We start from the raw sequence: 26,141 nt of genomic DNA, 5'->3' as shown, positions 1-26,141 counted from the left end.
GAACGCTTTCACTGTCTTGATCTGGGTTAACTTGGCCTTAACTTAGCATTGTAGGTACTTAACGTATATTTGTTGAATAACTTGGATGGCTGAATGGATGGGTGGAAGGATGAATGGATGAGTTATATGTGAGTCCTGAATTTTCTGTTTAATTTTTTGTTACTTGAGTAGTACATGTTTATTTTATAGAAATTATAAAATGTAGACATTTAAAAGGAAAAGGATCTATAACCATACACCCAAGTTTATGCCACTTAATATGTTGACGTTTTAACTTTTATAATAAATTTTTGTGTATACATACATTTTTATAAAAATGTGATCACAGTATTTCTACTCTTTAGTTGCTTCTTGATTCATACTATACTACGCTGTGAACCTCTTTTAATATTAATCAATATGCTTCCTTACCATTTTTGAGTAGTTGCATAAAACACAATAATTTGGGAATTTTGTAGACCTCTCTGCCTTAAAATAATAAAACTGGGTTTGCTGAAAATATTCTTGCAATAAGCCAAGAATATTATTAATAATTTGAGCCTTGCTTTAATGGAGAAAGGTAATTTATATCAATTCCATGTAAACTAGAACCTCTGCATTGCTTCAGGTTACCTGACAATTTATTCTCTTAACTGATTTGTTTCCCTGCTGCCTTTTTTGCAACTTAGCATCAAATCCTTTTTTATGGCATGCAAAGAATTCAGATCCTAATGGATAATCCTATGGGATTATCATAAATATGGATTAGTTGGGCGTGAATTAATGAACCATTTCAAAAAATTATAGAAGAATGTTGGAGGGAGGACCTTTCCCTTCCCTCCTAGTGTTTGAGGGAGGCCCAATAACTAGCACCCCTTCTCCCTGCCTGACTTCTGAACAATTGAGAAGTCCCCCAAACACTCCCCTTCTCCTCTGAAGAGGAATAAGTGGCCAGAGCTCAGCAGAGTTAGTCTGTTAATAAGTTAGGTTCACATTGATTTAGTGCTTTATGGGTTTTGTACAGCATCTCATCTAAGTCAAGAAAATGTTGATATGTCAATTCAACAACTGCATGTTGAACACCTACTAAATGTCAGGCACAATGCCAGATTCCAGGGTTACCAAACTTAACTAAGGTTCTCTTCGTCCTTACCTTCGAAGATCTCAGTATCGTGGGAAAGACAAGCATGGTACAAGAAGATACCCTCATTATGTGAGTACCTTAGTTGCGATTCTTTCGCTTGCAGGTTACAAAAACCTGTTTAAACTAACTTCAGCAAAAAGGTAAACTTATCAAGTTTGGGGACCTCTCGCACCTCAAAAGAAGAAAGTACCTGAGTATTAGGAACAATGCTGAACTGGGTGATGAAAGGCCATTAGGAATTTCCCTCCACTGTATGTCTGCAGCCCTCTAGGCATTACCTTCTTTTCTCTCTTTGCAGACCTGTTTCTTCTGCCAGTCATATTTACATGGCGGTCTACCAACGGGTCCAGCCAACACAGAAGCCAGCCTCTCTCCATCTAAATTCATAGGAAAGGATGTTAATTGTCCAAACTTTGTTTGGGTGCACTGCTAATCCAGTCACCTGTGGCTAGGGTCACATTTTAGGGGCAGGATTTGTGCTGAGCAGAGAGTCCAATAGATGTTCAGTGTATTGAGAAATTATAGAGGTGCTGTGAGTTAATGAGGGGGGAGCCACTTACTATGCTCTATGTTCAAGGTGCTGTGGAAGATGAAAAGATATAAAATAGGCAACTAACTGAGGGTATGATGCGGTGTGCACTATCGCAGAGACATGTTCTGTGAGCACATCGGAGAAGAAGATTAACCCCAATGAGAGGAAGGAGAGAGATGCTTGAGTTTAGCCTTAAAATGGGCCTTCTAACAAGAGGAGCTGTAGGAAGTTAGGCAGGTCATTCTAGGTAAAGATAAAATGCTGAGTATCGGGGGTGGAAATGGCTGTGCACACAGGGGGACAGCCAGGAAGGGGGGCCCGTGGGAGCAGACAGTGACACAGATGAGCCTGGAGGGGTGCTGTTGACTGGCTGGCAGTTCTGAATCCTGATGAAATTTCTAAGCCCTCTCTTCCCAGGACATATTTTTCTCCTTCATGAAAGCAAATTGCTGCCACTTCAGGGTCCCGTGGAGAAAGAATACTGATATCAGGCCAGCAAAAAAAGCAACAGATCAAGATTACCTTTTTTAAAAGCTCACTGCCACTTTCAGTGGATGAAAAATGAGTGTCTGCAATGCATTGAAGGCAATGAGCAGTCTGTTCTTGAGTTGCTGTAGCAACTGCCCAATTAAGTGAAAAAAAAGGAAGAAACAAATGTACTCTAGTTGTTCTTGAGCTTTACATTCTTTTTTTTAAAAAAGAAAGAAAGAAAGAAGGTCATATGTGTGGTGAGATATTTTCCCCAAGGCTTTCCTAAGACTCTGCACTTCACTTTGCATTTCAAGCAGCGTATCCTGTTCCCCCTTCCCTGCCAAGCCAGATGCTAGGCCTGCTGTCACTGTGCTTGGGAAAATGAGCTGCAGATTTCATCTCAGAATTTCTTGGGGTAACAATGACTTACATCCAATTCCCACTGTAGGCCACTTTGATAGATTCCTATTGTTAAGGTAGTGGAGTGGAGCCTGTAAGGGAAAAGCCAGTGGGCATAGTGGGTGGGTTATAGCACCCCAGACTGAGAACCTTCAACAAGAGATGCGACTTTTCTGAAGATACAAAAAATAACTCCTGCCTGCTATACTCAGAAACAAAGGATATAATAATAACACCTTAGATGCATACAGTAATTTGCTGTTTACAGAATTTTTGATTGTCTCATTTCCTCTTAGCCACCACCCTCTGGCGTGGACATCGGTCTCATCACTTTAGATGGAAGGGCACCTCCAAGCCATGATTCATGGAATGATCTTAATACAACATGAAACCAATCATGTCACTTCCCTGCTTATGGTCCTCAATGCCTTTCTGCCCTTTGTTCCTGGGATAAGAGCTGAGTCCTCACGGTGGCCCTGAGGTCCTGCAGGATGCCGCAGCACACTGTGCTCCCAACCACCCTCCCACCCCCCGCTCTGTGTCCAGCCCACCTGGCCTCCTGCAGCTCCTCTAGGGTGTGGGCTGCTCCTCCTTTACAGCAGCTGAGGGCTCTATCTGCTGGGACAGGCTTGATTTTCCCCACCCACCCTCCCCCCTTCCCCAGTTGGCCAACTTAGCGCCCACTCCCTGACCCCAGTACATACCAGAGCTCCGGTCTTAATTTTCCTAGAACCTTGTGTTTTATATAGATCCATATTCAATATACATTTCTTTATGTGATTATCTAATTAATACATTTCCCCAACTAGACACAAAGTTCGTCAGCCCAGGGACCGTGTGTGTTTCCCCACCCAGGCCGGTGCTTGGCAGAGGGAGCCTCCGTGTTGAATGAAGGCCTCACTGACATGACCAAAAACACCCCGCAGTTTGGATTCAAATCCAGTTCCTAAGAGCCCAGTGCCTTTCCTAGCATCCCACACTGCATGACAGGTGTTAGAAATGGAAACATGCTCCGTTGGGTAAACACTACACAAACACGAGACACTGAAATCTAGAGAAAATACAGTGGGTTCTGTGGGGCCAGATTAACTTAGATGCAGACCTGTGGGTGTATAACAAATAGTAACCCCTGGCATGTGTGTGACATAACTCCTGCGCAGAAGATAACGTCAAGTCTCCTCATTTGTTCCTGCATGGACTGGGAAAGCTCCCTGGGTCTTTGTATCTGATCCCCTGATTCTCTCATGTCCAGAGGTGTGACATTGACACTTGTGTCACCCTTACCCCCAGGCCTCAGTTTCCTTTCTTGTAAAGCAGGGGTCCTGATTCCTCCTGCACAGGGTTCCTGAACATATTCACGGCATTGAGTGTCCCTCTTTCCACCCTGCAGTCTCTCGTGTGCAGGGCCTGCGGCTCGGCAGTGAGAAGAATCAGAACAGGGACAGTGCTTGGGAAAGCCGAGACTGACAATTTATATGTGTATTTGTGAAGCTAATGGTCAAAAGTAAACATTGTCTTCAGCATCAAATAATTATTTTATGAACCACCTAGTTCTCATATGGTAATTTCTTTTTTTAATTAAAATATAATTAGCACATAACATTGTATTAGTTTTAAGTGTGCAACATAATGAGTCAATTTGTGTGTCTATCATGAAATGATCACCATAATAAGTGTAATTAACATCCATCACCACACATAGTTACAAATATTTTTTCTCCTGATGAGAACTTCTAAGACCTACTCTCTTAGTAACTTTCAAATATATAATACAGTAGTGTTAACCATAGTCACCATGCTGTACCTCCCCAGGACTTATTTATCTCATCACTGGAAGCTTGTACCTTTTAACCAGAAGTTTATATCTTCATCCATATCATATGGTAATTTCTTACCCAATTATTTTTCTAAAATAAATACCAATGTGTCAAATCCACAGTTAATCTCCTTTGTATTTATTCCTCTTCAGAGCTTTTAATGTTTTTATTTCAGTACCTATGCAGTAAAGACATGAAGAGGCAATGATGAGAAGGACTGATTCCAGTGTTTAGAACATCCTCATTGTCCTTTAAAGTTTCGTGTCTTCCCACTTCAGGGGAAGGAGACCGTCTGAGCTGAGATGTGTCCAAGACCACCAGTCCTGACCCTCTCCCAAGGCAGGGCAGTTTCATGATCAGTAAGCACACCATGCATTTATGCTCTGCTCTTTCTGTTCAGAAACCTCATCCAATTCTAGGAACAGTATCATTGCATAAGTAGGAAAGGAATGATGGTTCCTAAATTGTGAATCAGGAAGGGAGGCAGAAAACGGCAGCAGAAGAGGGGCTTAAATGCTAGAGTTGGGTCAGATCTGGGCTAGAGGCCTGGCTGAGACCATGTCGGGGTGGCAAGCGCCAGGCTTATAAGTACAGTGTGTGTTTACCCAGAATAGGTGAGGGCAGGGCGTGTGGAGGGCGTGCTGCCTGACCACACCGCAGAAGTGGCATTTGCAAAAGCTGTAAAACTCTCATTTGCTTCCCCCTACCCCCATATAGTTTCTTTATTTTCTATTCTGAATACTTACTAGGGAAAAAAAGGTGATCAAACTTCACCTCAAGGCAGACCACTGCTAGTCCACGTAGTGCTTTTGTGCAGATTAGAAAAAGAAGAAACAAAAACCACCCTTTCTAGGCACACTCTTTCTTGGGGATGCACGCGGTGGTGAGTGGATTCAGGCCCCACTCAGCTCCCAGCAAGAACATTTGCGCAGTACACAACTGCAGAACTGTACCTGGCCGCTGTGCCTCAGAGACTGGCCACCTCCCCTTTACAACCACAGGGAAAGGGCTGCCCACTCCCAGCAGCAGAGGCTCAGCCCTTCATTTTGAATGTCCCAGCCTTTTAAGAGTTACCTCCTCTTACACGCTTGTCTTTATTTCTCCGTTATTTTTCCTTTGTTTCTGCTTTGGCCGTTGTTGTTGTTGTTGTTGTTGTTGTTCCTGTGTCGCATTCTGTATGAGGGACTTTGAGCGGTGGTAAAGAGCAGGCTGGTTTCCTGGGTGCCTGCATCTGTTTGCTTTTTGGCAGTGGGTTGGATGTGTGCTTTTCCAATATGATGTCATCAGTACCTTTTAAGTATTCCCTAAATACTCTTCGCCAAAGGCTTTTCAAAAGGTAATAAAATGTTTCTCTTTTCCTCCTGTGGAACTTTGTACAAAGATTCTGAAACAAGGAGGTGATATAAATACAACCTATTCCAGGAGGCACAGAGCTAGGTCGCTTCAGAAACCAACCTGTTAGGTCTCTTCTGAATTGTCTTGGGAAAATTATGACAAAGAGCCCAAATCGAGCGGGCAGAGTCCTGGGGCTGAAGGATTTCCAAATACTGTTTCAAAATAAGTGGTGCTATGTATCAGTGAACTACTGCTGTGAGATTGTCCCGAACTTAAAACAACATCCATTTATTATTTTTCTTGAGACAGTAGGGTTGGCTGAGCAGATCCACTGATCAAAGCTGGGCTCAGCTGGGCTCACTCACACATCTACAGTGCGCTGGTCACTTTTATGTGTTAACTTGGCTAGGCTGTAGTCTCCATTATTTAATTAAACACCAATCCAGGCATTACTGTGAAGGAGTTTTGGAGATATGGTTAAGAAATTGACATATAATTGACATATAATATTGTGTTAGTTTTAGGTATGCAACATAATCATTTGATATGTGTATATATTGCAAAATAATCACCGCAATAAGCCTAGTTAACATTCATCACCACTCATAGTTAACAAACTTTTTTCTTGCAATAACTTTTAAGGTATATTCTCTTAGCATCTGTCAAAGAAACAATACAATATTGTTAACTAGAGCCACCATGCTGTATATTATTACATCCCCAGAACTTATTTATCTCAGAACTAGAGATTTGTACCTTTTAACCACCTTCATTCATTTTTCTCACCCCCGCCCCCACCTCAGGCAACCACCAGGCTATTCTCTATATCTATGGGTTTTGGAGGGGTTGGGGGCTTTCTTTTTAGATTCCACATATATGTGAGATCATACAGTATTTGTCTTTCTCTGTCTGACTTATTTCACTTAGCATAGTTCCTCAAGATCCATACATGTTGTTGCAAATGGCAGGATTTCCTTCTTTATGGCTGAATAATATTCCGTTGTGGTATTATACAACATTTACCACATTTTCTTTATCCATTCATCTATCAACAGACAGTTAAATTGTTTCCTTATCTTGGCTATCGTGAATAATGCTACGGGAGTGCAGATATCTTTTCAAGAGAGTGATTTCATCTCCTTCACATAAAAACCCAGGAGCGGAATTGCTGGCCTTCATGGTAGCTCTATGTTTAGTTTCCTAAAGAAACGCCACACCATTTTCCATAGTGGCTGCACCAATTTACATCCCCACCAATAGTGAGATTATCCTTGATAATACAGGTGGGCCTCATCCAACAAGTTGAAAGGCCTTAAGAGCAAAACTGAGGTTTCCCTGAGGAAGAGGAAATCCTAAGGTCTACAGTGTCACCTCCTGCCCTAGAGTTTCCAGCCTGCCAACCTGTCATCTAGGTTTCAGAATTGCCTAGCCAGCCCCCACCATTGTGCAAGCCAATTCCTTGCAGTAAATCTCTGATAGAGATGGAGATACACAGGTAGAGTTATATCCTACTAGTTCTGTTTCTTTATAGAACCCTAACTGGTCAGCTGCTGGGTCAGCCAGGGCCCAGCTGGTCTAGGATGGCCTCTCTGGGATGAACGGAACTCTCTTCCACGTGGCCGCCCCTCCTCAAGCAGGCTACCTCATATTCGTCCTCATGGTGGGGGCAGGGGCCACAGGAGAATGTGGAAGCACGCAAGGTTCCTGAAGCACAGCCTCGGAAATGGCCCACCAGCACCTCTTCCTCATTCTGTTGGCTGAGGCAGGCCTGATTGGCAAAGATTCAAGGGTGCGGAAGAAGACTCACCTCCTAATGAGAGGATGTGCGAAGTGATATTGCAAGGGCAAGAACGCAGGGAAGAGTGAAAATGTGAAGCCACAGTTGCCACTGACCTGTCACAGACTGTTTGATATGAGGATGCAGAAAAGAGGCGACATCAAAATTATTTTGTAACAATACACACTACTATATATAAAATAGGAAACTAATAAGAACCTGCTGTATGGCACATGGAACTCTACTCAATACTCTGTAATGGCCTATACAGGGAAAGAATCAAAAAAAAAGAATAGATATAATTATATGTATAACTGATTCACGTTGCTGTACACTGGAAACTAACACAACATTGCAAATCAACTATACTCCAATAAAAAAATTTTTTTAAATCATTTTGTAACAACCAGTATGACTTTTCCCTCTTTTTAAGGCAGTAAAACTAAAAACTAAAATATTCAGAGCCTTAATTTTCTCACTTGTAAATGGCGGATACTAAAGCCCACCTCGTGGTATTAACATAAGAACAATGAGATATCTGCAAAAACATCTGCTGTAGGGCCTGGCAGGAGCTCAACAAAGGAACTTCTCTTTGGTGGCAACACTTGAGCACCTACTGCATGCTAGAAAAGAGAAGGCAAAAATATTTGAGGCACAGGACTGGACATTTTTTTAAGTGTTCTTGTAGCATCATTACACATAGGTAGAATCAATGGATAAAGAAAATGAACATATATACAGTGGAATATTATGCAGCCGTAAAAAGAAGAAAATCTTGCCATTTGTAACAACAAGGATGGACCTTGAGGGCATTATGCTAAGTGAAATAAGCCAGGTAGAGAAAAACAAATACTGTATGACCTTATTTATATGTGGAATCAAAAAACAAACAAATTCATAGGTACAGAGAACAGATGGGTTGTTGCCAGAGGTAGCAGGTAGGGTCGAAAGGTTCAAACTTCCAGTTAGAAAATAAGTCATGGGGATGTAAGGTACAGCATGGTGACTATAGTTAATGACACTATATTGCATATTTGAAAGTTGCTAAGAGAGTAGATCTTTAAAGTTCTTATCACTATGAATGGTGACAAATGCTAACTGGATTTATTGTGGTAACATTTTACATATACAAATATCATTATGTTGTACACCTGAAGCTGCTATAATGTTATATGTCAATTGTCCTTCAATAAAAAATATTCATATGTAAAAAATTATTTTTAATGTAAAATAATTATTCGGCCAAAAGCTTAGTCAACATGTGGTAATTCCAAAACAGTTTTTGAAGTTGCAGGGAAAAAACACCATATGGATGCAAATACAACTCAATCCTCATAATCTGTCTCCATAGTTTTGAATTTTCTTATTTTAATGCCACATTTAGAAGCTAAATATATACTTTTTTAAAGATTTAACTTTTAATTTATTATTTATTTGTTTGTTTATTTATTTATTTATTTTTGGCTGCATTGGGTCTTTGTTGCTGTGGGCAGGCTTTCTTGAGTTGCGGCGAGCAGAGGCTACTCCTTGTTGCAGTACAAGGATTTCTCATTGCAGTGGCTTCTCTTGTTGCAGCACGTGGGCTCAGTAGTTGTGGCTCATGGGCTCTAGAGCGCAGGCTCAGTAGTTGTGGCACACAGGCTTAGTTGCTCCGCAGCATGTGGGACTGAACCCGTGTCCCCTGCATTGGCAGGCGGATTCTTAACCACTGTGCCATCAGGGAAGCCCTAGAAGCTATATTTTTAAATGTTGGTGCCCAGGTTTTAGAATTAGACAGACCTGAGTTTGAATCCCAGCCCCCACATTTTCTTACTCCATGACTCAGGCACAGCCCTTAACCCCTAAGACACAGCTTCAAATATGTAAACTGGGAATGATAGCACCTTTTTTCAGTAGGCTGAAAATGAGAAAATGCCCAATAAATGTAGTTATTGTTATTATAACAAATATGATAAAATGATGGAAGCATTAGTTCAGGGTTTAGAATGCACTGAAATGCTTTTTAAAATTGTCTCCACTGCCTACTTCACCTGTTAGCACTTTCCCCCCAAAAAATAACTCTGCACATTGAGGTGTTATTGTACCAGCACACTGGGGTTCTCAGAGACACAAATTCTGTACCTGGAGTAGTCTGGAAGTTCATCCATGAACCATCGAACTTGCTGATCTTAGTCTGTCCCCAAAGACTGTCAATGCAAAGAGGTATTACCACACAGGGTAGCGTTAAGTAAACAACCCACAACAAATTAAGTTGATAATAGGGATAAAAGGGAATCATAATTGATGATGAAAAGGCAAGAACAGCAGCAACAAAGCACCCTTCCTGAAAACTGTAAGACTGCCAGTTTCAGCACATGTACATGTCGGGCCTGTACAGTGGCCAAGTTCTAAGAATGTTGGACTGGAGTCCTCCACAAGCTCTAAAAGCATGCTGATTTTAAGTTTGGATTATGAACGTTATTAACCTTTAATAATTTATGTATCAAATAAGTGGTAAGTGCCTTCAGGTGGAGGTGAAAAATGAAATTCTATACACTTGCACCATTGTTCACCCAAGAAAGGATTTTGCAGCTGTGGATAAAGTCAGTAGGTTCCAGTGAGGTTGCCTGCTCCTGCAAGTAATCCAACTGAAATTGGCTTAAACAATTTAAAGTATTGGTTTCTCCCTTAACCACAGTCCAGGGGTAAATGGCTCTTGGGTTGGTGCCGCAGTGGTCGCATGAGGTCACACTGTTTCCCTCTTTGCCATCGCCTTCCTCAGCATGTGGGCAGTGCCTCCCTTCAAGGTCACAAGATGGCAGCGGTGCCTCCAAATATCGCTTCCTCACACAACCGTTTGCAAAAACAGAATGGGTGAGTGAGTCCAGTTCTCCCCATGTGTGTCCCTCTCTCAACAGGGAGGAAATCTGTCCTCTGAAGCCCCCCAGAAGATTGCTTTTTCACATCCTTTTGGCCCAGATTTGGTCACAAGCCCATCCCCATAATGCAGAGGAAGGGAAAGCAAGGATCTGTCATTTTCAGCATCCGAAGAGGGAGGTGGCTATGCCTGAAAGAAGGTGGGCTGTTGAGTAGGGGTCTAGGAGTGTCTACCAAAGGGGGTTAGGAAGAGGGCAGGAGAGGTGGCCCTGGCAGAGCTCTGGTGCCACCCATTCCACCTCCTCTAAGAGTAGCTCCATTCTTCTTCCATATAAAGTCCTGCTGGAATAAAAGTTTCTGTGGATAGCATACGGTATTTGTTTTTCTCTTTCTGGCTTACTTCGCTCTGTATGACAGTCTCTAGGTCTATCCAACGCATTACATGTAGCTCAATTTCATTCCTTTTTATGGCTGAGTAATATTCCATTGTATATATGTGCCACATCTTCTTTATCCATTCATCTGTTGATGGGCATTTAGGTTGTTTCCATGTCCTGGCTATTGTAAATAGTGCTGCAATGAACATTATGAACATATTGGGTGGGGGGGCGGTGAAGGGGAAGCTGGGACGAAGTCAGAGAGTAGCATGGACATATTTATACTACCAACTGTAAAATAGAGAGCTAGTGGGAAGTTGCTGTATAACAAAGGGAGATCAACTCGATAATGGGTGATGCTTTAGAGGGCCAGGACAGGGAGGGTGGGAGGGAGTCACAGGAGGGAGGGGATATGGGGATATATGTCTAAATAGAGCTGATTCACTTTGGTGTACCTCAAAAACTGGTACAAGAGAGTAAAGCAATTATATTCCAATACAGAGCTTAAATATATATATATACACACAAATATCAAGTTATGTTTTACACCTGAAACTAATATAATGTATGTCAATTATACCTCAATTTTTTAAAAAAATTTTTAATTGAAAAATGTAATTATTGACCATGAAACAACTAACCTAATAAAGATGAAAGGTACAGATTAAAAAAAAAAAGTTTCTGTGGATAAACATCATTTGTAACCCTTTGTTGCAAACTCAAATACCTAATATACTCAATGAGTCAAAGTTATTTGTTCACTGTTACATTCCCAGCATCTAGAACACTCGTAGCATATAGGAGGAGCTTGTATTCATTTCCTATTGCTGCTATAACAAATTGCCACAAACTTGGTGGATTAAAATAACACAAATTTGTTATCTTACCATTCTGGAGCTCAGAAATCCAAAAGGAATTTACTGAGCTAAAATCAAGGTGCCAACAAGATAGCATTCCTTCTGGAGGAGCTAGAGGAAAATTCATTCCCTTGCCTCTTTCTGCTGCTAGATGTTGCCCACGTTTCTTGGCTTATAGCCTCCTTCCGGCAATGGCATCACTCTGACATCTTCTTCTGCCATCACATCTTCTCTGCCATCACATCACAATGGCAAACCTCCTGCCTCTCTCTTATAAGGATCCTTGTGGTTACAGTGGGCCCACCCAGATAATCCAGGATGATTTCCCCATCTCAAGAACCTTAACTTAATCGTATCTGCAAGTCACTTTCGCCATGTAAGATAACATATTCACAGGTTCCAAGAATTAGGAGGTGGACACCTTTGAGGATGTGGATGTCATTCTGTCTACCACAGAGCTCAATATATATGCTGAATGAATGGCAGAATCTCAGCATTGGAAGCTGCTTTAGACAGCATCTAGTCTAACCTCTTACAAGGTCTCAGAATCTCCTCAGTGGCAGATAGTCATTCCGTGTCTGCGTGAATACTTCTGGTGCTGAGGGCTCTCCACCTTCCAAATCAACCTTTCCACGGTTGGATAGCTACAGATCTTAGACATTTAGACCTTTCTTCCTTATCTTACTTCTGCCCTTCTTTCTGGAGAAGCCAAACATTGTATCTTCTATATGACTATTCTTACCATATTTTGGAGAAAAAAAAACTAACTTATTGTCTTTATCATTTACAAATCTTTACTTAGCGCATCTCTGTCTCAGTCGTTGGGGGTACAAAAAAATAAAAGACAGCCTCCTATCTTCAAGGGGGTTATTGGAAAGTGAATCCTACACATAAGAAGTTAAATAACAATACAGTTAATGAAATCATTCATGATAAGGGCTTAACACTGTGTCTGGCATATAACAAATACTCCAAAAATGTTACCCAATCTTCTTGCTGTTACTACCATTCACAGATGCTCTGGGTCAAATGGCCGATGCACCTGGGATTTGCTGATGGAACAGTGACTGGAGAAGGCTCAGGGAGGGGGGAGATGGCAGGAGAGGCAGAATGTAAACAAACTCAGGGCAAAGGGGAAGGCATTCCACACTGGGCAAATATAGTAAGCAGGTGTTCAGAGGCCAGATTAAACAGGTCAAGTTCTAGGAAAATTAATAGACTCATTTATCTCATGTAGAGTTTATCTTACCTAGCTTGGGCAAAACAGCATGAATTTTATCCAAGTAGATAGTAGCTGTAGATAGCAACTTCCCTGCAGTCTCTCCAAGCTCTCTACTCCTGAGCCCTTCCTGGGACTTGTAGACTCTAAAGCCCTCTGGTCTCAGGTCTACTGATTGCTTCTAGTGGAAAGAACACTTCTTTCCACCTGCCTCTTTGATTCCCAACTCCAGCCTGGAGGTCTTGTTTAGCTCCTGTTTGCTCTATGCTCCATGACCATTAACTAACTCTGTCCCACTCCTCACTCAGCCTTACCCACTAAAACCTCAAGGAACTGAACACAGACATTCAAGCTGGAGAATAACTAAAGTGAAAGAAGTAGAGGCAAGGTCAGAGCGGGACTGTAGATGCATGTGTGCTCCTTGGAAAGCTGTTGGTTGCATCTGTGTTAGTGATATGCTTCAGACCACCGAGAAAGCAGGGGGCACGCCCATGATGAGCAGAAGACTCAGAAGGAAGAGGAATCAGGAGGAGTTAGCAAGGAGTCCCTCCAGCCCTCCGCTTGCTCACCCTCCCCAGACATGCCTTCCCCCAACTTCCTTCCTTTTTAACGAAAGATAGTGGGACAAAGGATGGTGACTCTGGGCAATATTCTTCTCCCTGAAAAATGCTTGAACACACGTATGGTATGTTTTCTTCTAGTAATTAATCTGATTTTCCGTTTTGCTAAGACTATCTCATAAGGAGCCCATATCCTCATAGCACCTACAAAAGTACCTCAGGACAGGCCAGTATGCTCTGTAGTTCCCAATGATTGATGCTAAGCTTTGCCATTTTATGCCTGTTTTATAAGGAATCAGAAAACAAAAGTGGTAAAGGTCAAATAACTATCCTCGGTAAGACTCTAGTCAGGTGTGACTATGACCAACATTCACTTTATTTTTTTTAAGAACTTTTATTGAGGTATAATTGACATATAATAAACTGCATATATTTAAAGTTTACAGTTTGATATTTTTTTTCTTATTAGTAATGTGTATATGGCAATCCCAATCTCCCAATTCATCCCACCCCAACCCCCCTCCCCCACTTTCCCCACTTGGTGTCCATATGTTTGTTCTCTGCATCTGTGTCTCTATTTCTGCCTTGCAAACCAGTTCATCTGTACCATTTTTCTAGATTTCACATATATGCAGTAATATACCATATTTGTTTTTCTCTTTCTGACTTACTTCACTCTGTATGACAGTCTCTAGGTCCATCCATGTCTCTACAAATGTCCCAATTTCATTCCTTTTTATAGCTGAGTAATATTCCATTGTATATATGTACCACATCTTCTTTATCCATTCATCTGTTGATGGACATTTAGGTTGTTTCCATGACCTGGCTATTGTAAATAGTGCTTCAGTGAACATTGGGGTGCATGTGTCTTTTTGAATTATGGTGTTCTCTGGGTATATGCCCAGCAGTGGCATTGTTGGGTCATATGGTAACTCTATTTTTAGTTTTTTAAGGAACCTCCATACTGTGGCTGTATCAATTTACATTCCCACCAACAATGCAAGAGCGTTCCCTTTTCTCCACACCCTCTCCAACATTTACTGTTTGTAGATTTTCTGATGATGCTCATTCTAACCAGTGTGAGGTGATACCTCATTGTAGTTTTGATTTGCATTTCTCTAATAATTGGTGATGTCGAGCAGCTTTTCATGTGCCTCTTGGACATCAGCATGTCTTCTTTGGAGAAATTCCTGTTTAGGTCTTCTGCCCATCTTTTGATTGGGTTGTTTGTTTTTTTTGATATTGAGCTGCATGAGCTATTTATATATTTTGGAGATGAATCCTTTGTCAGTTGATTTGTTTGCAAATATTTTCTCCCATTCTGAAGGTTGTCTTTTCATCTTGTTCATAGTTTCCTTGGCTGTGCAAAAGCTTTTAAGTTTCATTAGGTCCCACTTTATTTTTGTTTTTATTTCCAATACTCTAGGAGGTGGGTCAAAAAAGATCTTGCTGTGATTTATGTCAAAGAGTGTTCTTTCTATGTTTTCCTCTAGGAGTTTTATAGTGTCTGGCCTTACATTTAGGTCTTTAATCCATTTGGAGTTTATTTTTGTGTATGGTGTTAGGGAGTGTTCTACTTTCATTCTTTTCCATATAGCTGTCCAGTTTTCCCAGCACCACTTATTGAAGAGGCTGCCTTTTCTCCATTGTATATCCTTGCCTCCTTTGTCATAGATTAGTTGGCCATAGTTTATCTCTGGGCTTTCTATCCTGTTCCATTAATCTATATTTCTGTTTTTGTGCCAGCACCATATTGTCTTGATTACTGTAGCTTTGTAGTATAGTCTGACATCAGGGAGTCTGATACCTCCAGCTCTGTTCCCCCCACCCCCCCAAGATTGCTTAGGCTATTTTGCATCTTTTGTGTCTCTGTACAAATTTTAGGATTTTTTGTTCTAGTTCTGTAAAAAATGCCATTGGTAATTTGATAGGGATTGCACTGAATCTGTAGATTGCTTTGGGTAGTATAGTCCTTTTCACAATGTTGATTCTTCCAATACAAGAACATGGTATATCTCTCTCCATCTGTTTATGTCATCTTTAATTTCTTTCATCAGTGTCTTATAGTTTTCTGAGTACAGGTCTTTTACCTCCTTAGTTAGGTTTACTCCTAGGTATTTTATTCTTTCTGTTGCAGTGGTGAATGGGATTGTTTCCTTAATTTCCCTTTCTGACCTTTCATTGTTATGGGAATGCCCAACATTCACTTCAAATGAGGTGAAACCAAAATGAGAACTTTGCTCCCTTCTTTAAGCCACCAGCCTTGCAAAGCCCTAGGGCCACATCTGGTGCATCTGACACATGAAGCTGAGACCAAGTGTTTCTTCTATGGTGTTCCAGCAATGAGTTGAGCTGGACATATTTTTGAGTTGATGAAAACAGGAACTTATAGGAGAACATCAGGGAAAAACTTCTTTCTTTAAAATTTCTTATTAGAGACACCAACATTTCAATTTATACATAAAAGAAGAAAAATACCATTCCTCCTCAAGAGCTAGAGCTGCAAACCACTATTTAAAGTGGTTCATGTAGAGAACCTGCAGTTTAATAAGATGGGGAAAAGGCTAGCCTAGCATTCCCTTTATTTTTTCCTCCCTGTTTACTCAATTATACAAGTACTTCCACAGCAAGCAGACCTCTAATTGTGTAGACTTCAGTGAAAGAGAAATGGAACTTACTTTAAAATAAATTCTTGGGTGTAACTAAATTACATACCACTTCCCATACTTTTTTTTTTTTTCAAATTGCCCATTACTCTAAATGAAAACATGCTTTAGAAAAGAACTGTAAACAGTCAAAGCATTTCTCAAGGACCAGTCTTCCTTCTTCCCTCTGATACAATGTAGCTATGGTTCCGTTTTCCAATATTCTCCTGCTGAAGATCAGTGGAATTTCAAAACTTCATTCATAGTTTTACCAGTAAAACTTGAGAGTTCCACTTTCAAATCACTTGATGGGCAGAATCCAGCTTCAGTCCCTCTTTTAGCAAATGAATCCATCTTCATCTCTACTCATGTGACACCATGAGCATTCCCTACCCTCGTGTAGTGATGTTGCTCAAAACACTCTGTCCTCTTGCGCTTGACACACAGACAAGTCATCACACTCCTCCTGGCGCAGCAGGAGAGATGTTTAGAACACGAGTTTGGGCGTCAGGAAACCCCACTGGCTGGAGCATCCTGCACAAGTCACATAAGGTTTCTGAGCCTGGGTTTCCCCACCTGAAAAATGGGAACTAGCAAACCAGCCTACCTCCTAGTATTTTCCAGAGGATCAGATGAGACCATACATATTGAAAGCACTCCAAGTACTACCCAAATAGCAGTTCCAATAACCATTTTAAAAATTGTTTATGTGAGGTATTTTGCTGTTTTTGTTCTTTAACAGGCATAAAGAAAAAGAATCCAAAAATCTCAATTTTAGGTTCCAAAATGGGGAAATGGTCACTATTTTAGTTGTTCCTTTTTAATTATTCTTTTTTCCTGTTAAGATTCTGGTTTGCAATAAAGATGAGCCCTTCTGAGAACTGCAGAACATTTTGTGCCTCAACCCCAGCCCTACTTCCCTGCTGTTGCTTCTTATAATCAGAGATAGTGTCATTAGACAAATTTAAATAGAAAATCCTCATATGCTAGCATTTCATGGTTCATGATTCTCCCGGAATTTGGATTAATCTAGCTGAAGTAAGCAAAAGTTAGAAAAGACTGCTCCTCACATTGTCTGAGAAACTACAGAATCTCTTTGAAATCCATTTTCTTGGATTTTGGGGGAAAAAATTAAATATGGATTGTTATCTGTGCACAGTACCAGAGAAAGAAAATAGTTTTTACTTTGCAGCCTTTGTGAATTTTAGGGCAAAAAAAAGATCTTCGCCATGACATTTTATTGTTATGTAAAGCCTTTTTCTCGTAATCCCACTTGAAGCTATACACATCTTTTATGCCATGAAGCACACACTGTTTAATACAAACAGAAACTAGGAAAACACTCCCAAAATGACCTACTACTTCTCTCTCCTTCCTGGGGTGGGAGGTGGGTTTGTTTTGTGGTCCCCAAAAGGATTTTTAAAAACCAACACTGTCTACTCAAGGAGGGGCAGTAGAGGATTTGATGACCTGACCCACCCCCCTCCCTGGTAACAGTACGAGAATGCTGATGGGGAAGGGCAGCTTGGTATCAGGGCACTGAGGTGAGTCCACCATCCAGCTCTGGGCAGCAGCGGAAGCCCAGGTACGTCCCAATCCAATGGTGCCACAGAACCTTAGTTGCATCATTCCTATCAGGGTTGCAGCAAGGATTCAGTGACATCATATCTGTAGAAACGCTGCCAGAGCTGTAAAGCACTGTTTAAGTGTCAGCTCCGTATTAGGACATGATCTGCTTGTGACAATGCCACTGGTCCCATAACCAGGAGCAGACACTGTGCTGCCGTCACAGCAGGCTGAAGAACGAACGTAATGCCTTCTGATTGGTGAACCATCTATGGAGCTATGTTGTTCTGTTTTGATCTTGCCCCAAAAAAATTCAATAATTCAAGGCATTGGGAGTGACAGAACGTCCATATCTCAAGGTGGAGATAACAGGAGCTCCGATCCAAAAGGAAAGCACAAACACACACCAGTCAGCTGCTCTTCCTACAAAGAATTCCAGAATCCAGCCTTGCAGAAGCAGTTGCTTGCCTACACATCCACACAGGGAAGTAAAGCTGAATGCAAGTTGCTTTTACTCTCCTTACGGCTCTGGCTTGACTGGGAATGAGGGATGGAGACCAAAACAAACATGTGGTCCAAATCCAGCTTCCCCATAAAGCCACCAATCCTGCCCTGAGGTTCTAAAAGTGTCACTTCAACAGGATTCTAGATTTCTCACCATCAACTACCAATATATCATCAACTATCTTGCACAAAAATATGTGGCTACCTGAGTTGGGTTTTGGGGGCTAGTGGTTTTGCTGCAGCCTTTCCCGCCTTCACCAGTATTAACCACATCAGTGCAAAGCTCCATGCTAGTGAGTCACAAATGGCACTTACATAAATCTGTGCCTATATTTGTACTCTCTCTCTTTTTCAGTTTGTTCAGATTTGGTATGCCGCTTGATGTCCCCAAAGCCTAGTTTAATACTGTAGAAAGTCTTCTATGTCTCATTGTACAAAGCCTGACCCCTCCCCCATTCAGACTTACAGGAGACAAAGGGCTGAGTGGATGGAGCAGCGACAGGGTGAAAGGCTGTAACCCCCCCAGGCACCCACAGGCACCCAGGGTGGAACTCGGTCGCTGGTGCGTTGTATTTTCTCCAAGAGTGTCTCTCTGAAGATGCAGCTGCAGTGGAACTGGATATAAACACCTTATCAGCCATTTCTCCAAGAAGCGTATCTAAAATGTTGCACCTTATATAACTGACATTCTGAAATTAATGCCTCTTATACAGAACACACCTAGCATTTGAAAAGAAAAGAGATAAGGATTAGGGCCTCCAGAGGCTGTATGGCATCTTTTCACCAAAACCAGAAGTGTTTGCCTTTCACTAGTTGTTTCGTGTGTGTGTGTGTGTGTGTGTGCGTGTGTGTGTGTGTGTGTGGTGCGTTTAAGATGTCAGATGAATTTGATCTAAAAAGATTCACATTGGAATCATGAAGTTTATTGAGCATCACTGGAAAATAACACCCTGCCATCAAACATCCCATTCACCTGGGCTTTCATGCTAGTGAGTGCAGTGCAGCGTTTCCTGACGGAGAGATTTTGATGGTTGCAGCTATGCTCCAGAAACTTGTGCACTATCGATGCATTCATGGAAATGAAGCTGGGGCTCATTTGAAGCACTTGAGCAAACAAAATAGAAAGCTATGAATGAGAGCTATGACTAAAAACAGGTCAGATTCAAGAAGCCAAATAAAGATCAGATAGGCCCTTTTATAACCTGGTGCATTGTTTTATGAATTCAGATTAACCCTGATCAAACTGCCAAGACATGATAGCCAGGTACAAGAAAGATCTGATACAGTTTGGCCTATAAGGTCAGTGTAAATCTGATAATTCAACAATAATATTAAAAATTGAGGGAGAGGACCTTGTGGTTTCCTATTAACATTCCCTGAGTATATTCAATAGCTATTTGACAAGCAATAAGCAGAGTCTGATTGAACAATCATTTTCCAGCAAAGGCTATTGAGCCCCTTTTTATGTAGTTGCATCTTAGGCAAACATATTAATTGCTTCAGATAGGTCCCTGTCTCAGGTGGGCTTCCCTAGAAGCAGAGCCTAAGATGGGGATTCTTTGCAAGTGTGTTATTAGGTGTGCTCCTAGGAGACAGGGAGAGATGCAGCATAGGGCAGGCGGAGAGGCCAGCTGGCTATTAGCTTCAACTTGATCTCAAGGGGACCACTGGGGAGCAACTTATACCAGAGTCATCCCAGCTTGAGGGAGGGACCAGACTCTTGTGTGCTCTTAGCAGCAGCTCAAGTGTACCAGCCAGGTGAGCAGCAGGACACTAACAGATCCCCTATGGTAGCTAAGCTGATGGGATTAAATCTCTAGGGACTAAATCTGTGTGGTAGGAGATGTGATTCTCATCCCAACCCTGGCCTCACTAAGAACAGGATGACATGGCCACGGGCCCCTCACATAGCCTCTGCAACTATCAATTTCCTCATTTGTAAAATGGGAGGAGGGGTGATAGAGTTGGATTAGATGATCCCTGTGCAATGCAAAATGCAATGATTTCACTAAGGGAAGTCAGGAGAGGCTCATTGAGGAATAGTGGACTTTTTTTCTATTCATGGAAAGGAGTTAATGTAAATGCGTCCCTGAATAACCAGTCCATTGAATACTCTTCTCTCAGCTGGAATAACTCTGGATACACAGGCAAATCTAAGAAGACAAGCAGTAAAGTTGCCCTGAAGGCATATGTTCTAAAAAAGGATGGCAAGGCTCTGTTTTTAAACAAAGTGCTTTTGTGACAGTTTACCTAAAGGAGCATTAATGCAACCAGGCAATCTCATTTAACTGACTCCTGTATCAAAGCGAATTAGAGGCAAGAGGCTGGAGTAAAGCACGAGCCACAGGCTGTCCCTGAAAAATCACACAACCTCTGGGGAGAGCAGTTTAGAAAAATCTATCAAAATTATAAATACATTTATCCATTGACTGCACAGCCCCCTCTCTGGGAATTTATCCTGCAGGTGTATATGTGTGAAATGACATTTATATGAGTTTGCTGTGCTACTTTTTCAAAAATAGTCCGAGATTGCAAACAACTCAATGGCCCATCAGTAAAGAACTAGTTAAAAACAATAACAACTATGGTACTTTCCATGCAGTAGAATACTACATAACCAAGAACATTCATACTGATGTAGAAGGTTCTCCAGGACATACTAAGTGAAAAAGCAAAGGGAAGAACAGTATTATCAGATTAGTATGTATATTACAAACACATGCATATATAATATGTTTGCTGCTTTCTGTGTAATGGAGGTAATAAGATTATATAGTTACATTCAAGTGTATCCATAGATAACTGGAAGTTAGTTTTTGTGTATCAGGAAAGATACCCACAAAAATCTTCTATGAGTGGCTCTCTATAAGGGATGAGAGAGTGAGAAAATGGGATGGATAGAGACCATAGGTGGGAGTGAGAAATCTCACCAATGCCTTTTTACAAATTTTCTTTCTGGATTTTCCCCCAACCATCATGGGTTTTTCTGTAAGGAAAATAGAGTAGCTGCTTGATTAAAAAGTAAAATGAATATTTAAAAGGTAGGCATCAATCAAAGCTGGTCACTCCAACTTCCCTTATTTCATGCTTTCGTTCAGGGATTGGCAGACTGTGGCTGTTGGTCAAATGGTGAGAGCGTATGGCTCACAGTGCTGAAAATGTTTACTATCTGGGCCTTTGCAGAACGTTTGCCAAGTCCAGCTGTAAATCATGGAGTTGTTTATAAAACAGCTGTGACTCCAGCTATCAGTGAGCTTCAAGTACTGAAGGGTTTTCTCTTCTTTACATCAGCTTTTCTGACCACAGATATTTATGCACCAAGAAAAAAGGCAAGGGGCTTCCTAGGTGGCGCAGTGGTTAAGAATTCGCCTGCCAATGCAGGGGAAACGGATTCGATCCCTGCTCCAGGAAGATCCCACATGCTGCAGAGCAACTAAGCCTGTGCGCCACAGCTATTGAGCCTGCGCTTTAGAGCCCGTGAGCCACAACTATTGAGCCCATGTGCTGCAACTACTGAAGCCCACGTGCCTAGAGCCCATGCTCCACAACAAGAGAAGCCACGGCAATGAGGAGCCCGCGCACAACGAAGAGTAGCTCCCACTCACCGCAACTAAAGAAAGCCCGCACACAGCAAAAAAAAAGACCCAACACAGCCAGTAAAATAAATAAATAAATAAATTTAAAAAGAAAAAAGGCAAGATATTGCACCACTTACAAAGAGTATGAACTCTGGGGACAGACAGCCCAGGTTTAAATCTGGGCTTTGTCCCTCACTACTGTGTGACCTTGGGCAGCTAACTTCTCGAACTCAGTATGGTTTTCATATGTAAAAGGTGGATAATAATGGTACTTCCTTCACAGAGTCATTTGGAAGGTTAAGTATGTTAATGTTGGCAAGAAGTTTAGCACAATGCCTGTTAATATTATCATCTAACATTTTGATTTTTTATAAACAGGGTGATGACCAGTTAAATGTGTATGGAGAAGACACCATAGGAGGTGAGTTTCCTTTACTGATCAGACCAAAGTTGTCATTTTAGTAGCTCTGAGCATGTTTCGTTTATTAAATACAACTAAGAGATAATAAACTACCAACAACATGTACTTTTCCCTTAGCCAGGGAACGCGATTAAGATTGGGACTCTTTGGATCTCTCCTCTCTTGGTCCATGTAAAGAATCAAAGAGATGCCTTACTAAGAGATGCATTTCCACACTGCCCAGAGAACATGAGCCCCGAGATGCTAAGTGAAGACAGGATACTCTGGTTATAATGTTTGGAAAACACAACACCCAATCCCCTTTGGAAGATTCTTGTATGTAACAGCACAGCAAGGCTCCCACATGTCCCACAGGAGACAGCTGGCTAACTTTAATTCAGCATTCTTCAGATTTTACTGGAACATGAAAGTCCTTTTCCTGCATAGTGGTTACTATTCTTCAGTGTACCATTGGGATGCAACCTAAGAAACACCCAGATTATACTGCTTTATAATTTTGTCACATTAAAAGTCTTGCCAAAACTAAAAAAATCCAATTATCTACACATGGAACTGAAAATAGATAAAATTATGTGAATTTGAGTTTGTCCAAAAAAGGTTCATGATTACCCTAGGAAAAATACCGTCTAACATTTCCACTCTGTAATAAATGTTGTTATAATTACAGTCCGTGGAAATATATTTACATTGACTGGGAGCACATACAAGTAAGTGAATTGGCTTTGTAAATAACCCCAGCTCTAATCCTGCGGATCCAGGAGCATGAGGTGGTAGGTAAGTATCATTTGATGATAATGGCAAGGCAGTATATGAAAATCACAGGCATCAAATGACATCATGGTGATTCACAGGGAAAAGGCACATAAACATGAGCCAAGTGCAAATAATCAACTCAGTCCCAACTGGATAGGGATTGATTGATTGCCGAATAAAGTTTCCTTTTTTGCTGGTTATAAAATTAACACACATTCGTGTGGAAATTTTTTTAAGGTAGAAAATAGAGCCATATAAAACCTTATGACCTCTAAATAATCATGGGTAACATTCTGGTTTATTTTATTGCAGTGTATTGTCTATATACCTATTTTTACATAAATGAGAAAACGTGTGTATACAAACATTATCTCCAATATTTTGTGTCTATCATAGCATAAGAATATTCCCATGTCATTAAAAAACTGTCTAGAAATTCAATTTGTAATGACCACATTATATGAATGTATGTACCTTCATTAATTTTTAAAAATAACTATTTTCTAAAACTGGAATAAGATAGAACCACACTACTATTTAGTAATAATAACCACTTTCCTAGATTGCAAATACATTAAAAATTGCTCAGCTTCATAAAAGTAAACTAGAAAAAAAAAGTAAACTAGATGAGTGGAGAACGTGAGATGACCATTTGGTCCCACGCGTTAAGAGCATCAGTCTATCTGCCTTTAATAGAAAGCTCCAGATAATATAGAATTTTTCCAGTCACCATGGGCTACTCCATAAAGAGATAGAAGCAGCTGTTTGCTTTAAAAGAAAAGTAACCAAAAAAAAAATCCGTTAGTGTGAGAATCAAATGGTTCCAAAGACCCCCAAATTCACTTCTTTCCTCTAATTCCAGCTCTTTCTGCCTACTCAATTCTTCCTGCCCTATCTACACTCTCTCTCTCTTTCTCTCTCTCTCTCTCTCTGTCTTTATCTCTCTCTGGTAGAGTTGGACCTTTCACTCAGCTAAAAGTGGATTCCTGCAAAAATGTAGCATTGTGTATATAAATGAACCACCTCATGACTACCTACTACACCACATGACAACTGGAAATCTTTTTTTTATTATTATTATTTTATTTTTTTGTAAGCTCTTTATTGGAATATAATTGCTTTACACTCTTGTACCAGTTTTTGAGGTACACCAAAGTGAATCAGCTCTATTTATACATATATCCCCATATCCCCTCTCTCCCGCGACTCCCTCCCTCTCTCCCTGTCCTGGCCCTCTAAGGCATCACCCATCATCAAGTTGATCTCCCTTTGTTATACAGCAACTTCCCACTAGCTATCTGTTTTACAGTTGGTAGTGTATATATGTCTATGCTACCCTCTCACTTCGTCCCAGCTTCCCCTTCGCCCCCCGCCCCCCCAACCCCGTGTCCTCCAGTCCATTCTCTGCATCTGCATCCTTATTCTTGCCCTGTCACTGGGTTCATCAGTACCTTTTTTTTTTTTTTTTTAGATTCCATATATATGAGTTAGCATACAATATTTGTTTTTCTCTTTCTGGCTTACTTCACTCTGTATGACAGACTCTAGGTCTATCCACCTCATTACATATAGCTCCATTTCATTCCTTTCTATGGCTGAGTAATATTCCATTGTATATATATGCCACATCTTCCTTATCCATTCATCTGTTGAAGGGCATTTAGGTTGCTTCCATGTCCTGGCTATTGTAAAAAGTGCTGCAATGAACATTATGGTACATGTTTCTTTTTGTATTATGGTTTTCTCAGGGTATACGCCCAGTAGTAGGATTACTGGATTATATGGTAGTTCCATTTTTAGTTTTTTAAGGACCCTCCAAACTGTTTTCCATAGTGGCTGTACCAACTTACATTCCCACCAACAGTGCAGGAGAGTTCCCTTTTCTCCACACCCTCTCCAACATTTATTGTTTCTAGATTTTTTTTATTGGAATATAATTGCTTTACACTCTTGTACCAGTTTTTGAGGTACACCAAGGTCAATCATCTGTATTTATACACATATCCCCGTATCCCCTCCCTCCTGAGACTCCCCACCACCCTCCCCGTCCCAGTCCTCGGAGGCATCATCCATCATCGAGCTGAACTCCCTTTGTTATACAGCAACTTCCCACTGGCCACCCATTTTACAGTTGGTAGTGTATATATGTCCATGCTACTCTCTCACTTTGTCTAAGGTTCCCCTTCACCCCCCGCCCCCCCAAACCTCGAGATCTCCAGTCCGTTCTCTGCATCTGTATCCTTATTTTTATCTTGTCACTGAGTTCATCAGTACCATTTTTAAATTTCGTATATATGAGTTAGCATACAGTATTTGTCTTTCTCTTTCTGACTTACTTCACTCTGTATGACAGATTCTAGGTCTATCCACCTCATGACATATAGCTCCATCTCATCCCTTTTTATAGCTGAGTAATATTCCATTGTATATATATGCCACATCTTCTGTATCCATTCATTTGTTGATGGGCATTTAGGTTGTTTCCATGTCCTGGCTATTGTATAGTGCTGCAATAAACATTATGATACATGTTTCTTTTGGGATTATGGTTTTCTCAGGGTATATGCCCAGCAGTGGGATTACTGGATCATATGGTAGTTCTATTTTTAGTTTTTAAGGACCCTCCAAACTGTTTTCCATAGTGGCTGTACCAACTTACAGTCCCACCAACAGTGCAGGAGAGTTCCCTTTTCTCCACACCCTCTCCAACATTTGTTGTTTCCAGATTTTGTGATGATGGCCGTTCTGACCAATTTGAGGTGATACCTCATTGTGGCTTTGATTTGCATTTCTCTAATGATTAGTGATGTTGAGCATCTTTTCATATGTTTGTTGGCCATCTGCATATCTTCTTTGGAGAAATGTCTGTTTAGGTCTTCCGCCCATTTGTGGATTGGGTTATTTGCTTTTTTGATATTAAGCTGCATGAGCTGCTTGTATATTTTGGAGGTTAATTCTTTGTCCGTTGCTTCGTTGGCAAGTATTTTCTCCCATTCGGAGGGTTGTCTTCTTGTCTTGTTTATGGTATCTTTCACTGTGCAAAAGCTTTTAAGTCTCATTAGGTCCCATTTGTTTATTCTTGATTTTATTTCCATTATTCTAGGAGGTGGGTCAAAAAGGATCTTGCTTTGATGTATGTCATAGAGTGTTCTGCTTATGTTTTCCTCTAGGAGTTTTATAATGTCTGGCCTTCCATGTAGGTCTTTAATCCATTTGGAGTTTATTTTTGTGTATGGTGTTAGGAAGTGTTCTAATTTCATTCTTTTACATGTTGCTGTGCAATTTTCCCAGCACCTCTTATTGAAGAGGCTGTCTTTTTTCCATTGTATATTCTTGCCTCCTTTGTCA

At 40.9% G+C, this 26,141-nt stretch overlaps 1 protein-coding gene across 1 annotated transcript in view; it reads left to right on the top strand.

Moving 5' to 3' along the window:
• AK5 (adenylate kinase 5) overlaps window positions 1-26,141 on the top strand; it is a 254,653-nt gene that overhangs the window by 166,842 nt on the left and 61,670 nt on the right. The window contains exon 9 of the mRNA XM_057715801.1: window positions 21,998-22,040. Within this exon, the coding sequence (XP_057571784.1) occupies window positions 21,998-22,040 (43 nt within the window). The remainder of the gene's footprint in view (window positions 1-21,997; window positions 22,041-26,141) is intronic.

This window comes from Hippopotamus amphibius, chromosome 1, assembly GCF_030028045.1.
Source record: "Hippopotamus amphibius kiboko isolate mHipAmp2 chromosome 1, mHipAmp2.hap2, whole genome shotgun sequence".
Classification (NCBI taxonomy): domain Eukaryota; kingdom Metazoa; phylum Chordata; class Mammalia; order Artiodactyla; family Hippopotamidae; genus Hippopotamus; species Hippopotamus amphibius.
Note: the sequence above shows the minus strand (reverse complement) of the source record. Positions and strands in the feature narration are given on the sequence as shown.